Raw genomic sequence first — 16,231 nt, 5'->3', positions numbered from 1 at the left:
AAAGGCTTGAATTCAAAAGTCCTTTTTCAAAACAACGTAAGATGTCTTGTCCAGAAGCACCATGCTTTGTAAGAACATTGGCGATTTGTTCATTTGTCTGAATCCATTTAACTTCTTTAAGCTCTCCACCTTGAAGTAATTGCTTTATTGCATTGATCTCCACCCTCAATCTCTTTTCTCCAACAGGTTTATCAGAGTATATTGCATGATAAAGGTCTTTGTTGTCAACGAAACAATCTACTGGAGTATGCATCAAATCGTTCTCATTGTGCATTAATTCCTTAAACAGAGCTGCTAAAGATATAACACAGTCCACACCATCAGCTAAGGCCAAGGCTTCACTTGCCAAAGTACTACGTACAACCCTTCTTAATTTCTTAGACTGCCAAGTGATAGGGTTTCACTTTACCATCATCGCCCATCAAAAACACAACATAACCACCCTGACTTCCACCATCTGGAAGATTTCCAAATGATGCATCACTGAACAACATAAATTTCACATCATGTCCAAGATTCTGGAATTGCAGTGAAACGGGATCGTTTTGCACCTTCCTAATTATTTTATTGACTTTCTTTAGATCTTCAATAGTGCTAGACTTAATTTTTGATGAAATAGCAGCAACATCAAACGCAATGTCTGGACGTGTTTGTCTTGCTAACCATAATAATTGTCCTATTTTTGACCTCAATAGTGTCTGTTCTGATGATGAAAGAGGAGATGTTTTAACTCTGTCTTTATCTATTGAAACAGTCTTCAACATTCTGACATAGTCTTGCTGGCTGAGAACAATAGTTTCATTTTCTTGGCTGAGGTCAAGACCTAAATATTTGAAAGACTCACAGGATTCTTTCCCTACCTTGAACATATCCCTAATTCTGGACACAACACTTTTCTCAAAGGTACTGGATCCTGCCCAAAGAAAGTCATCTACATGAACTGCTAGGACACCAGTCAAACCTTTTTCATTATACCAATAAAAAACTGCTGAATCAATTTTGGACACTGTTCCTCCACAATCTAGCAATGTTGCTTTAACTTTTTCATACCACTTTAAGGATGCATCAACAAGACCATATACACATTTGTTAAGGCGCCAGACTTTACCAGTTGCTTTAACTTCTTTAGGAGGTCTCAAGTAGACTTCTCTTTGCATTTTCTCTCCTTGAAGAAAAGCAGTTTTAATGTCCACAGAATTAATTGACCATCTTTTACTAGCAATAATTGATAAAATTAGTCGTAGAGACTGCTTTTCACATGTTGGTGAATTCTTTGGTATTTCATCTAGACTGTCTTCTTCAAAACCTTTTGCTACCAATCTAGCTTTTCTATGAAATTCGTTCTCTAATTCTTTCATAGTGTAAACCCATCTTGTTGAAATACAGTTTTGACCATTGTCTTCAACTTCTTCAAAAACATTGTGCTTTCTCCAGTTATCCAGTTCTGCCTCTCTAGCCTCAGTAAAATCAATATCGCTTAAAAATACATCTTCATTCATTTCATCTGACTGGTTAACAACTTTCAAATCATTGACTGTTCTTAGATCAATTGATATCTGATCACCTCTCATATTTTCTGGCTGATTGTATTCTATATTGTACCAGCTCTTTTTAACAGTTGTAGCTTTTCCTGCCCTGCCTAAAATTATTGCTTCTCTTGTGTCATTTTCACCAGGGATTTTAAAATTCACTATCTGATCCTTCTTTAATTTCATACAATCATTTTCCTGGGACTCAGGATTATGTTCCATACTTTCCTCATGTATATCATTATCTGCCGGATTTTCCAAATCAAAACTGTCTCTCCCTTCAGATTCATGACCATCTTCACCATTCAAACTACCATTCAAGCTACCAGCATGACTATCATCTTGATCAGCACTTTCGTCTGCAGATTCTTCAACATTTTCTTGATTTTCATCATTCTCAGTATCATTTTGATGAGGCTCTTCATCGTCACTCTCATAGTATACTAAGTCATGATCTGGTTCAGTGTTGTTATATGTTGCAGCTTGAGGCTTACGCACAGGAGTTGACTTTGCTGTATGCTTATGAATAATCTTTTGTTTTCCTTCAACATCAATGTCTCTTTTTAATCTACTTTCATGTACACGGACATATGTACCTCCATATCTTACAAAAACAACTACGTTATCTTGACCAATTACCCAGCCTGGTCCTTTCCACTGATTGTCTCGGAGGAAGAAAACTTTGTCACCATTTTTGAATTTTTCTCCTGAAGGCCGGATTTGCTTACGTAGTGCCCTTCTTACTTTCTCAGAGGATTCTGCGGCAATAAATGCTTTTCTAGCTTCATGTAAGCCAACTAAATGCTTTCCCATAATATTACTAATTGTTGTACCTTCTAATGCAGGAGGCTTGTTAACTATAGACGTTGGCATGTTTGGGTTCCTTCCAAAAACTATTTGATATGGACTGTAGCCATAGACATTCAACAAACTGTTCTTAGCATGGACTGCCCAACTGACGGAAGTCTCCCATGAAAGGTTAGAGCTTTCTCTCATTTTATTGATTGTTTCTGTAAGCGTTGCGTTTTGTCTTTCTACTACACCATTGGACCAAGGACTATATCCTGCTGTTGTTTTAACTGACATGTTTAAGTTTTCTGCCATGTCTCTAAATATCTGTGAATTAAATTCACCTCCATTATCTGTGTAAACACCAACTTCAGGTGCTCCATAAACGCCCACCCATATCTGCATGAACTTATCTACAATGACTTTAGAGTCCTTTCTTCTGATGATTGCAGCTGCACTCAATCTGCTGAATAAGTCAATAACATGTAGATAATAAAAGTTATGGTCAATTTCATGAAGGTCCATTGCCACAATTTGATTGAAATCATTTGCATGTGAAAAGGCAACCACTGGTTTAGCTTTTGGATGCTTGAACTTATGGCAAATTAAACACTTTGTGCAGATATCTTTAAGAATGGTCTTTGTTTCAGAATCAACAGAACCAGCACTTTGTAACAGGGATAAAAGTTTATCTGATGATGCATGTCCAAACTGCTTATGCAACTTTAAAAGAATCTCCTTTTTCTTCTTAAAAGGTAATTTTGTGTCAATGATCAAAACCTCCTCACTCTCATTCTTATTTCTGTTCGTGCATTGCTTGTCTTTAATGTTGATACAGTAATGACCACTTGAAGTTAGGTTTACATCCACTAACTGTCCAAACATGGTAACCTTGTCATTTCTGAGATCTAGGATAGTGCTTGCTCTTTTCAGAGAGGTTTTACTTAACAATAACGGTATTTCACAATCCACCACTTCTGTTTCAATTGAGCACTTAACTGACCCAATTAGTGCTGGAATTTTCACTTTCTGATATGAATATACTGTTTGTCCATCACCAAATTTGAATGGTACATGACTTTCATTACAAGTAAGTTGATCAAGTCCTGGATCAAGTGATTCTACAAATTCATATAACCATTTAGAACCACACACTGTCTTGGAACATGCAGTATCAATAACTGCAGCATTGTAGGCTTCTGCGACAAACACTGTTAGAGGCTTAAATTCTTGTGCAGAGGTTAATAATGTTATATTTACAATTTCATTTAACTCATCACTCTCATGTTCTGTTAAATTCACATCGAGCTGCTTGTGAGGACAATCCTTGACCCAATGAAATTTGGAATCACATATTTTACATCTTGAGACATTTCCATTAAAGACTGGATTCATTTTTGTCTTAAGTCTACTAGAGTTGGTTGATCTATCAGCTCGATTACGAGGAAAATTTCTTCTTGAACTTCGACCTCTCTGATAATACCCATCACTGACAAAAGCTGATTCTTCTTTAACAGTTACAACAGAGTCTTGTTCTCCAGGAAAATTTTGAGATTTTGATGCAAATATCCTATTCAAAGCAGATTTCATTGTGTCGAATTTAAGGTCAGAACATGCAGTTAATGCCAGCTGACGATTACTTTGACTTAACCCAGCATTGTCAAGAAGTTTAAAAGCTAAAATTGCATCTGGGAGTACCATTTCATATTTCTTACATTTATTGTATCTCTGCTCAAACTCAATGATATAATCAGACATGCTTAAATCATCTATTCTGTGGAACTTATCAAATACAGTATATGCAGCATAAGCCTGATCTATTTTATCCTTCTCAAAAAGCTTGTCCAACTCAGTTATCAGCTTATCTACTCCTTCATCAACATTTAAATCAGTGGGATCTACTTCTAGGGCTACTTCCCTTGGTTTTCCTTGTAGCGACAAAGCTAAAGCCAAACCTCTCTTCTTCTTGTCAAGATCGGTCACGAGTTGCCACATTTTAACTTCATTTTTCCATTGTTGATAACTTTTATCTTTGGTCAAACCTGGTGGGTTCTTGTAACTAGGTGCTGTTGCCATCTTTATAAGCTCTGCTACCACTGTTGATTGGCTATTTATGGCTTCAATATAATTCTATTGTCTATTCTAATGTCTTTACTAAACTATAAACTAAACCCACCAAGTAACATGTACCTGAAAATAATATAAACAAAATAATAGAAAACACAGTAGTTAACAGTCCGAACCCCCCCTGGCTACGGGTATGGGCTTATAATTTAGAGCACCAAATGTTCTTTTTTTCTACAAAAGACTCGCCAAAGATATCAAGCTTATAATTTAGTACTCCAAACGTACTTTTTGTGTACAAAAGACTCACAAAAGATACCAGGCTTATAATTTAGTACTCCAAATGTACTTTTTGTCTACAAAAGACTCACCAAAGATACCAGGCTTATTATTTAGTACTCCAAATGTACTTTTTGTGTACAAAAGACTCACCAAAGATACCAGGCTTATAATTTAGTACTCCAAATGTACTTTTTGTGTACAAAAGACTCACCAAAGATACCAGGCTTATAATTTAGTACTCCAAATGTACTTTTTCTCTACAAAAGACTCACCAAAGATACCAGGCTTATAATTTAGTACTCCAAATATGCTTTTTGTGTACAAAAGACTCACCAAAGATGCCAGGCTTATAATTTAGTACACCAAATGTTCTTTTTGTGTACAAAAGACTCACCAAAGATACCAGGCTTATAATTTAGTACTCCAAATGTATTTTTTGTCTACAAAAGACTCACCACAGATACCAGGTGTATAATTTAGTGCATCAAATGTTCTTTTTGTCTACAATAGACTAACCAAAGATACCTGGCTTATAATTTAGTGCATCAAATGTACTTTTTGTCTACAAAAGACTCAAAAAAGATACCAGGCTTATAATTTAGTACTCCAAATGTTCTGTTTGTTTACAATAGACTAACCAAAGATACCTGGCTTATAATTTAGTGCATCAAATGTACTTTTTGTCTACAAAAGACTCACCAAAGATACCAGGCTTATAATTTAGTACTCCAAATGTTCTTTTTGTTTACAATAGACTAACCAAAGATATCAGGCTTATAATTTAGTATACCCAATGTACTGTTGGTCTACAAAAGACTCGCCAAAGAAGCCAAGCTTATAATTTAGTGCACCCAATGTACTTTTTGTCTACAAAAGAATAACCAAAGATACCTGGCTTATAATTTAGAACACCAAATGTCCTTTTTGTCTACAAAAAACTAACCAAAGATACCTGGCTTATAATTAAGCACTTCAAATGTTCTTTTTGTTTCCAAATACTAACCAAAGATATCAGTCTTATGATTTTGTACACCAAACATACTTTTTGTGTACAAAAACCTCAGAACAGATATCAGGCTTATAATTAAGAGCATCAAATGTTCTTTTGTCTACAAATGACTCGCCAAAGATACCAGGCTTATAATTTTTGTCAATAAATGACTAACCAAAGATATCAGGCTTATGATTTAATGCACCATATGTACTTTTTGTCTACAAAAGATTCACCAAAGATACCAGGCTTATGATTTAGTGCACCAAATGTACTTGTTGTCAACAAATGACTAACCAAAGATATCAGGCTTATAAATGATTTAATGCACCAAATGTACTTTTTGTCTACAAGACTCACCAAAGATTTGAGGCTTATGATTTATTGCACTAAATGTACTTTTTACCTTCATAGGACTAACCATAGATATCAGGCTTATAATTTAGTGCACCAAATTTATTTTTAGCTCACCTGGCCCGAAGGGCCAAGTGAGCTTATGCCATCACTTGGCGTCCGTTGTCATCCGTCGTCTGTCGTCGTAAACTATTTCAAGAATCTTCTCCTCTGAAACTACTTGGCCAAATACTTCCAAACTTTAACTGAATGTTTTCAGATGAATCAGACAACCCTTTGTTGGGTTGCTGCCCCTGAATTGGTAATTTTAAGGAAATTTTGCTGTTTTTGGTTATTATCTTGAATATTATTATAGATAGAGATAAACTGTAAACAGCAATAATGTTCAGCAAAGTAAGATTTACAAATAAGTCAACATGACCGAAATGGTCAGTTGACCCCTTTAGGAGTTATTGCCCTTTATAGTCAATTTTTAACCATTTTTCGTAAATCTTAGTAATCTTTTACAAAAATCTTCTCCTCTGAAACTACTGGGCCAAATACTTCCAAACTTTAACTGAATGTTCCTTAGGGTATCTAGTTTATAAAGTGTATCCGAAGTTATGATCTATCAACAAACATGGTCGCCATTGCTAAAAATAGAACATAGGGGTCAAATGCAGTTTTTGGCTTATAACTCAAAAACCAAAGCATTTAGAGCAAATCTGACATGGGTATCATGTTTATCAGGTCAAGATCTATCTGCTCTAAAATTTTCAGATGAATCAGACAACCTGTTGTTGGGTTGCTGCCCCTGAATTGATAATTTTACGGAAATTTTGCTGTTTTTGTTTATTATCTTGAATATTATTATAGATACAGATAAACTGTAAACAGCAATAATGTTCAGCAAAGTAAGAGCTTCAAATAAGTCAACATGACCAAAATTGTCAATTGACCCCTTAAGGAGTTATTGCCCTTTAAAGACTTTTTTCACAATTTGTTCATCATGTTGACTTACTTTAAAAAATCTTCTCCTTTGAAACTGCTGTATCAATTTTAGCCAAACTTAGGCTAAATGAGTTTCAGAGTATCTAGTATAAATTTTATATTTTATTTCCTTGTTGTATGTCAAGAACCATAGCTCCTATGGCTGAAATAGAACATAGGAGAAAATGATTTTTTTTTTGGCTGTTGAAGAAAATAGGACAATTCAAAGAACATTGGATTAAATTGAAAAGCCAAAATAATCATTGATGAGAGATTTAACCAAAAAAATTAAGGTGAGCGATTCAGGCTCTTGAGAGCCTCTTGTTTTTACAAAAGACTTACCAAAGATATCAGGCTTGTAAATAAGTGCACCAAATGTACTTTTGTCTACAAAAGACTCACCAGTGGTGCTGAAATAATACTAATTGAAACTTCAAATATAATACAATTCCAAAATGTTATGCTAAAAATGAAAAAGCCAATATATAACTTTGGGAAGAGAAACTTCTCTTAAGTGTTCTTATAAATACTGACTTTTCAGAATATGAAAGTATAATATTTCATGTCATAAGTCTAAGAGTGTCGACATAACTGGCCTTGTTATATTATGTATGTGGAGGGGAGGGTAATGTCCACCAGCAGTGGCATATCATAAGGTAATGCATATTTCTGATAATTATAGGTTATGGAAGTGATCAATTCATATCATGGCTAGCAGGTTGTTTGGTTTTTTTCCTTAAAGACAATCTCCTTACCGAAAATGATATAGATTTTCTTTAACTATGTGAATCTTTCCTGAGGAAAGAAGACATTTCCTACGGATACAACTAGTTAAAATACTCCTGTGTTGAAGTATTTCTATTGTATTGTTTCCTGTAACAGGATATTAATTAAATTTTGTATTTTATTAATTTCTTAAATACAAATTAAAGACCTTACAAATTTAAACAGAGACAAATTCATTTTTGTTAATGGGCTTTTTCTATATGCCTTTTTGGTTTCTTTATTACATGTCTGGTTTTTTTTTATTGTGATCATGATAATAACACAATGTCTACTCCTGTACCCCTATTTTGGACATTTTTACCTATAAAGCCTGTTTGTTTTGTTCACGCATCTTTTTCACTACAAAGTAACTTTATACGATTGTCTTTCAAGTGAGAGTTTTAGCTAGATATAAAACCAGGTTAAATTCACCATTTTCTACATAAGACAATGTCAGTATCAAGTCAGGAAAATACAGATCCCACAGATGTTCTTGCTACGGTTCTTTGATGTATAATGGGTGTCAGATTTAATACCCCTTACTTGATTTTACCTCGCTATGTATTTACATATCCTGTGATCCCAAATTGAGAAATCACACAAGCTTTTTATTGCTGGAAGGGAAAAGTTCAGGTACAAGTAATACTTAGTATTTTTGTTACCCTTTTTCAACCTTCAAGGTCTTTAAAATTGGCATGATTTCATTGGCATCAAATGAAGTACCTAAGCAAACTTTAAACTACAAAGAAAAAAAAACCAAAGTCTCCATGTTGATGTGTTTTTACCTGAAGTTTCTGTTACTATTTTTGTGCAGTGTCTGTAATTGAGTGAGTGCTGTGTCTCTATTCAGGTGGAATGCACTGTCTGTTATTGAGGATCATTGAGTGAATTTCATTGTCTTTTGATCCTTGATTAAAAGGAAGAGAGAATTGGTCCACACATATTTATTGATCATAGTACATTTTTTGGTTAGAATATATATATATAAGTATGACACTAAATGCACATACTTTACTTTTGTGAAGGATCCATGCTCAAGGCCGAATGTTGCATGTGGTTGCATAGTTAATCATGGGGTGTCACCTTTTTGACATGTTTGATTTAGCATTACAAATGAGACAAATGTATTTCATATCTCCAAAACATTCCTCACAGTAATTAGATTGACATTTATCACATTGATGGAAGCGAATTCTCCCATCTTCCTTATTTTCACAGCTGATACATCTGTTATATTTAGGTAGACAAGGGCAGAAATATTTAGCAAATATGGGACATCGGTATTCCATCCATCCACGGAAAGTTATACGATTTTCCATATGGAATTGCTTGTTCCGAGATATGACATGCTGGGTCAACCAATTCAACAGAGATTTTCTCTGGTGTCGTATTTTCTCATAAAGATATTTTATCCTCTCAATATCTCGCTCTGGATAGAAGAATGTGACAATTTTCCTTCGTAAACGTAAACCATAAGCCTGCATTATAAGGAACACAAATGCAAAGAAATAAAGAAAACTAAACTTGTAGATATTATTGTCATCTGGTTTACTGGGAGTTGGGATACAAGTTGTTAGGTTAAACTCTACTCCAAAGTCTGAATCCAATTCGATAGTGCTTAGGAAAGCTCTTAAAAATGCTGAAATAAATCCACTGCCCTCTACTGATACATTCAGGTAACTGTTGCCACCGATTTTTATATTCAGATTACCATAGCGATCAATAAGCATCAGAACAAAATAAAGAACATAGTCAAAGAAAATGATTACAGTTGCTATCAAGAGATGAATTCCAATTTTAGTAATACCAGTTTTAGCATGATCTATTTCTTTCGATGATAGCCATGGTGACCGAGTGTCAGCGTAGTTTCTGCATTCTTTTCTCTTCAGCGGTAAAACTGATGGTTTTCCCTGTGCCTTGCATTGCTGGTCGTAAGTCTTAAAAGCCTTTGAAATGTAGATATTGTCATAGCGATCCTTACTGAGAAACTTCTTAAGATAGAAGATTGACTTTAGAAATAATAACAATAGAGTGATGACGAGAATGTTACTGACTATACCAGATACTGTTAGAATCCATTTAGTTCTAGACTGTATGTCATCTTTAACTTGGGATATGATTTGTGCTGCTGTTTTTGAGGAATTGATATTCCCATTTGCACTAATATCTCCATCAAAGTCAAAATAAAAGAAGGAGATGATTTCATTAAGGACAGAATTAACTGCAGTATTTGCACCTTCTATGACAGTGGATATGAATTTTATAGGCTTACAGACAAGTACATTGGCTACTTGGACAACTTTACAAACATCATCAATGTCAAGAACCACACATATCTTATGCAAAACACCTCTTTTTGACCTACAAGGAAAATTAAATGTTCATCATTATTAAACTGAAATACTGTTATTCAACTTATATTATGAGACATTTTTATTTTGTTTAGCAAACTTTGAAGCCATTTTTTCATTGTTTGTATCATTTTAGTTGCAATCTTGTGTAATTCTAACTTAACATTTCAGTGTATGTTGTTCATGTTTATTATCTAATCTACTTTATAAGGGATTGTGGTTTATGTTTATTCTCAAGACTAACCTACCTTTTCAGTGAATGCTGTTTATGCAGTCGGGTGTTATTGGTTATCATCTCAGTATTCTTAGATTTTAGATAGATATCATATCTTTGTAAGGGTGATTCTTGCCCAATCAACTGTTTAGCTAACTCTATTGCATTTTTCTCTTCCTTTGTAATAGCTCTCCTTCTTTTCCTTTTTTTCCCAAACAATCTACGCAAACCATTTCCTATTGATTCCCCAGTATTGGCTACATCTTTCCCAAAGTTGATAATATCCTTTGTAGGGTCAACAGATTTGAGAGCTTTTTCACACTCAGATTTAGCATTGTTTATTCCTGTCTCACATTTAGACTGGGCAGTATTAATACCATTACTACATTCCTAGGAAATAAATTGTAAAGTGAAAGTTTTGAAAGGGGGGAAAAAAAAGAAGTGTATGTCATCATATGATAGAACTTAGATGTTATCTTAAAAATGATAATGATATGTTTTTTTATATACATTTGCTGATATTTTGGTATCTTAAAGTTATGATTTGTATTCCCCTATCATAGCCAAGATAAATTCAGTCATGCTTCTGTACAAATGGAAAAAATGCTGATTTATTTTTCATTTCCATTCTCTGACCAAAGTTCAGCTAACAAATGCTATAAATCTTATACACAATGCTTATATTTATATATATGTTTAAAAGTTTATCAGTTCTACTTCCTAACAAGCTTTTTGTGAATAAAAAATAGACAAATACTATTCCATTTCTCTTTTTCTTAAAATGCAAAGATCCTCCAATCAATGAGGTTCACTAAAGTAAATAAAAGTTACCTTTGCTGCATTTTCTAGTGCATTTTTAGCTGCATTGAGACCATTAGCAAAAGCCTTTACTGCATCAGTAACTGGTGCTATAGTATTTTTGATAGAATTTGCAATGTTCCTCAGTTTGACAAGGCCTTCATAAATTCTCCTCTCTATTAATCTGATTGGTTCTTCTAGTTGACCTCTAAGAATGGAAGTCTGGTTATAGATCAGTTCCTGGGTGCAGGCCATTGATTGCGATGCTTGCTCTGCATTGTAGACAATGTTTACTACAGGACCAGCAAGTAACAGGGCGAATATAATGGACATGAATACAGTCCGTCCCTTTCCAGTGAACAAGTTGGGAACCATTAGTAAAAAGATACATCTCATGTGTGTAGACACGGCTAATGCTGCACATATAGGGAGGGAAAATCCTAGTGTTATGTAGCAAGAGATTTGTAGAGAATACTCATAACTGTATCTCAAGAGAACAAACAGGATTCCACAGGCAATAAAACCTCCAAATATCCCAAAGATACCTTTTACGATCCTGTGATCTCCACGGCTGCTGTTGACAAAGTTCTTTCCAAAGGATTTGACTGGCTTTGGAACCAGTTTAGGAAGTCTGACACCTATGATATTTGAATGTCCAGGAACATGAGAAAGTCTTTTTTGTAAGATATCATCAGGAATTTTGGCCTTGTTTCGTGGAACCAAAGTTTCTGTACTTTCACTCTTGTTTTTGGACATGAGGACTAATTCGTCAGTCATCTTTTTTGCCATTGACATTCTTTTGACCTTGTCTTTGAATGACAATTTCCTAACAATGAAATTAGTTGGAAATGTGCCAGTTTTACCAGTGGACCTATTATGTCCCATTGACCAGCCGTTACCAACATCTTCAACGTTTGATACAGTATCTCCCACACAAAGGTTTATGTCTGTATCCGTGGAGGCCGGGTATGTAAATATGACTTTATACATGATTGCGGACCTGGAATATAAAACATCAAGATGGATGATCTTATTATCTCTTAAAATATTTATTTATTTATTCAGAAAAAAATAGGAGATTGACTACTGTGTCATTGGGTTGCTGAATAACCCAATTCTCTTTTATTTATACTTTTCCTACTTTATATGGAAGTTTAAAACTGTGGATTCATTATTATTTGTGGGATACCAATTTTCGTGGCTTTCGTGGGTACTGGTGAACCACGAAATTAAATGTTAAACGAATAAAAAAATTTCTATAGGCTTGTATGTAGACATCAGCAAAACCACGAAATGAAATGTCCACGAACTTGCAAGTTTTCCATAATCCACGAAAATTGGTACCCACGAAATTAAATGAATCCACAGTACATGTATTAGCTGGATTAAGTTTTCCTAAAGAGATAAACCTTATCCTAGTACTTCTACTTGAAAAGTACTTTTAGTTGTACTCTACCAATCTGAGGGAAAGTCACTTTTATTTGGCATAGTTATCTATTTTAATGTAAATTGACAAATTACAAAGATTAAAGAAATTAAACTTGGAAATATTTAAAGCATTGGACTATCATGTATAAATATGTGTTTCCACTTTAATGATATAATCATGTTTTTTACATTGTCTTATATGTTAGTCACATGAATATATGGTGAGGGGGACACAATGTTCTGTTTTATGGACATCCATATGGACATTTTGCCACTACATTTGAAAAAAAGTTATAAGAACTTAAAATTGACAACTTTTTAAAATATCACAGGTAATGCTGCTATATTTATTTTTTTATAAAATAAAAACTATGCTAATTTGATTTGATTTTTTTTTTTTATAGTAGGAGACATTTAGAAAAATATTTAAAAAATGGTTGATTAGTGATACATTTTAGTTTAAATACAGATATAATAAAGATTTAGTTTATTTAAAACATTCATTTAAGAAATATAATGTACAGAATCTAACTTACCTTAGTTTCTACAACTTTAAGTGGATATTACTGCTAATAAATAAATGCTTATTCAGTTGACCTCTGAACTCATTTGTCATGTCATGTTTTATTGGTATGACCCATCATTGACAAATTAAGTATCAAATTGTTAAAAAAAAATTAGTAAATTAGTCTAAGATTCACCATATATGTATACAAACTTCTATAAATAGTATTTGTTGTGTAAATGTTACAAATTTGAAAAGGGAGTCTGATATAGTTATTACTCATTACTGTGCTATATTTTGTTGGTTACTTTTTGCCAAATAAGGTTATCATTTTCCCTTGGCATTTTGAGGTTTACAGATAATAAGTGATACTAAAAATTAATACAATGAAAGGAGCCAATAAAAACAATAGCAACTAAAATTTCTCTATCTGCATAAGGAAGATTGAGAGGTCGCTGATTAGAGCCAGGTTCAAGACGGTAACTCTAGTTGACCCTCCATTATTGTCTTCTTTATGTGATCACCTAACTGTTATTCACCCTCCTATTTTAACTTGTTTCTGTAATGTCCAAACTAGAGTGTTTCCTCCCATTGTCTAGTTGTTTTGATTACCTAACTGTTATTCACCCTCCTATTTTAACTTGTTTCTGTAATGCCCAAACTAGAGAGTTTCCTCCTATTGTCTAGTTGTTTTGATTACCTAACTGTTATTCACCCTCCTATTTTAACTTGTTTCTGTAATGCCCAAACTAGAGAGTTTCCTCCTATTGTCTAGTTGTTTTGATTACCTAACTGTTATTCACCCTCCTATTTTTTCTTGTTTCTGTAATGCCCAAACTAGAGTGTTTCCTCCCATTGTCTAGTTGTTTTGATTACCTAACTGTTATTCACCCTCCTATTTTAACTTGTTTCTGTAATGCCCAAACTAGAGAGTTTCCTCCTATTGTCTAGTTGTTTTGATTACCTAACTGTTATTCACCCTCCTATTTTAACTTGTTTCTGTAATGCCCAAACTAGAGAGTTTCCTCCTATTGTCTAGTTGTTTTGATTACCTAACTGTTATTCACCCTCCTATTTTAACTTGTTTCTGTAATGCCCAAACTAGAGTGTTTCCTCCCATGGTCTAGTTGTTTTGATTACCTAACTGTTATTCACCCTCCTATTTTAACTTGTTTCTGTAATGCCCAAACTAGAGAGTTTCCTCCTATTGTCTAGTTGTTTTGATTACCTAACTGTTATTCACCCTCCTATTTTAACTTGTTTCTGTAATGCCCAAACTAGAGTGTTTCCTCCTATTGTCTAGTTGTTTTGATTACCTAACTGTTATTCACCCTCCTATTTTAACTTGTTTCTGTAATGCCCAAACTAGAGTGTTTCCTCCCATGGTCTAGTTGTTTTGATTACCTAACTGTTATTCACCCTCCTATTTTTCTTGTTTCTGTATGCCCAAACTAGAGTGTTTCCTCCCATTGTCTAGTTGTTTTGATTACCTAACTCTCTAGTGTATCTTGCTGCCTTTTTTCTTGTACTTTAGTCTATTGGACATCATTATTTAAATTTTAAAATGTTGTCTTATATTTTGGCATTAGGACTTCCAATTTCTTGCATTGAATGCAAAATTGTGAAATAAAAATAACCAAAAAAGCCTTTTGGATAATCTTGTGGCTCATGTATAATTTTTGGACAAAACTTTGAGGGAAATGGAAATTTTAGGTCAGTTATTTGAATTTCGACATGTTATGACATCATAGTGTAATGACAAGTAAAATTAAAATCAGATTGGTCTATATTGTTGTCAACTTAAGATACAATGGCAATGAAAAACATTAAAGCCAGACAGAGTTGTCTCCCTTACCATAGTTTCAAGTTGTAACTAATTCAGATTTTTATAAGCCATTTTTATCAATATGGGTTGATTATTTATTTAAAATAATTTGAGACATTACAGAAAAGGATGAAAAGAATGATATGTAGGGTTTATAGAACAGTTGCGGTCTTATGTATAATTAACTAAGTGACTTGTAATTCTCCGAAGAGATACACAAAACATATTTGAGACTAGCAAACTTAATCTAATAAACAAATATAGTTATTCAGTATTGTGCATATAATTAGTTACATAGTGCGCTAGTGAACTAATACCACATATATGGGGTCAGTAAATTCCATATGGGGTAAAAGTTCACCCTCACCCCCATATGAAATTTACTGACACCATATATATTGTGATATTTAGACTAGCTAGTGGCCTATAAAAGTGACCAAGTCTTCAATTCTGTTTCAAAAACCAATGCCAACAATTACAACTTTTCTCACCGCCGTGTTGTTTTTATAAAGGGACACAACTCCACTTCTAACCTTATACTGAACCTTACTAACCTAATATGGGATATACATGGTCTCCACATGGTATCTCGTAACCAATCATATTCTTAGAAATGTATAGAAGGTAAGATACATTGTAAACCAAGCCCTAATTTGGACCTGATTAGGATTTTTCACCACTGTATTGGATACCTAAACTGCATAAGTGTCCTTACAAACAGCGGTATATTGCTGGGTCTTCCAAGTGCTCCACGAAACCTCTTTCTAAATTATGTACATCTATTTTATCAGCAATCAAAGATGGACTTAAAAGTAATTGTGAAACTGCCTATTCTAGAGGTGGCGTGAATCAGATGTGGATACTTATAAATTTCATCTTGGAATAGTATTAAGACATTTGATTTTTCTACACTTTACACAAGTATTCCACATTCCAAACTAAAAGACTAATTGAAAGAGTTGGTATTGCTCTGTTTCATAAAAAAAAGAATGGTCAACGTAGACACAAGTATCTTGTCTTAGAGAGGGATAAATTCTTTTTTGTAAAGGACCTCTCTGATTCAAGCAAAAAATTCTCTGAAACTGACTTTATCAGGATGCTTGATTTCTTGATTGACAACATATTTGTTACGTTTTTCAACAGACTGTTGGCATTCCAATGGAAACCAATTGTGCCCAGGCTCTTCTTGCCGACTGGTTTCTTTATTATTATGAGGCTGATATCAAACAGAAGTTAGCAATATATGTTAACTCTACTTTCCACTATATATTATTGATGATGGTCTTTCGTTAAATAATTTAAAATTTGGTGACTATGTTGAATGCATCTATCCCATCTAATTAGAGATAAAGAATACACCAGATACA

The 16,231-nt window shown here is 33.8% G+C and overlaps 2 protein-coding genes across 3 annotated transcripts in view; one reads left to right on the top strand and one right to left on the bottom strand.

Annotated features, from left to right (window-relative positions):
* LOC134682928 (cysteine--tRNA ligase, cytoplasmic-like) overlaps positions 1-16,231 on the top strand; it is a 196,763-nt gene that overhangs the window by 109,694 nt on the left and 70,838 nt on the right. The gene's annotated exons all lie outside the window — the stretch shown is intronic.
* Positions 8,778-13,190, bottom strand: LOC134682924 (DC-STAMP domain-containing protein 2-like). The gene is made up of 4 exons (XM_063541852.1): positions 13,071-13,190; positions 11,140-12,106; positions 10,343-10,698; positions 8,778-10,104 (listed from the first exon to the last, which is right to left on the bottom strand). The coding sequence occupies exons 2-4, from the start codon at positions 12,094-12,096 to the stop codon at positions 8,823-8,825; spliced, it is 2,595 nt and encodes an 864-aa protein (XP_063397922.1). The 5' UTR covers positions 12,097-12,106; positions 13,071-13,190; the 3' UTR covers positions 8,778-8,822.

This window comes from Mytilus trossulus, chromosome 9, assembly GCF_036588685.1.
Source record: "Mytilus trossulus isolate FHL-02 chromosome 9, PNRI_Mtr1.1.1.hap1, whole genome shotgun sequence".
In the NCBI taxonomy this organism is placed as follows: domain Eukaryota; kingdom Metazoa; phylum Mollusca; class Bivalvia; order Mytilida; family Mytilidae; genus Mytilus; species Mytilus trossulus.
This window is presented reverse-complemented; position numbering and strand designations above follow the sequence as displayed.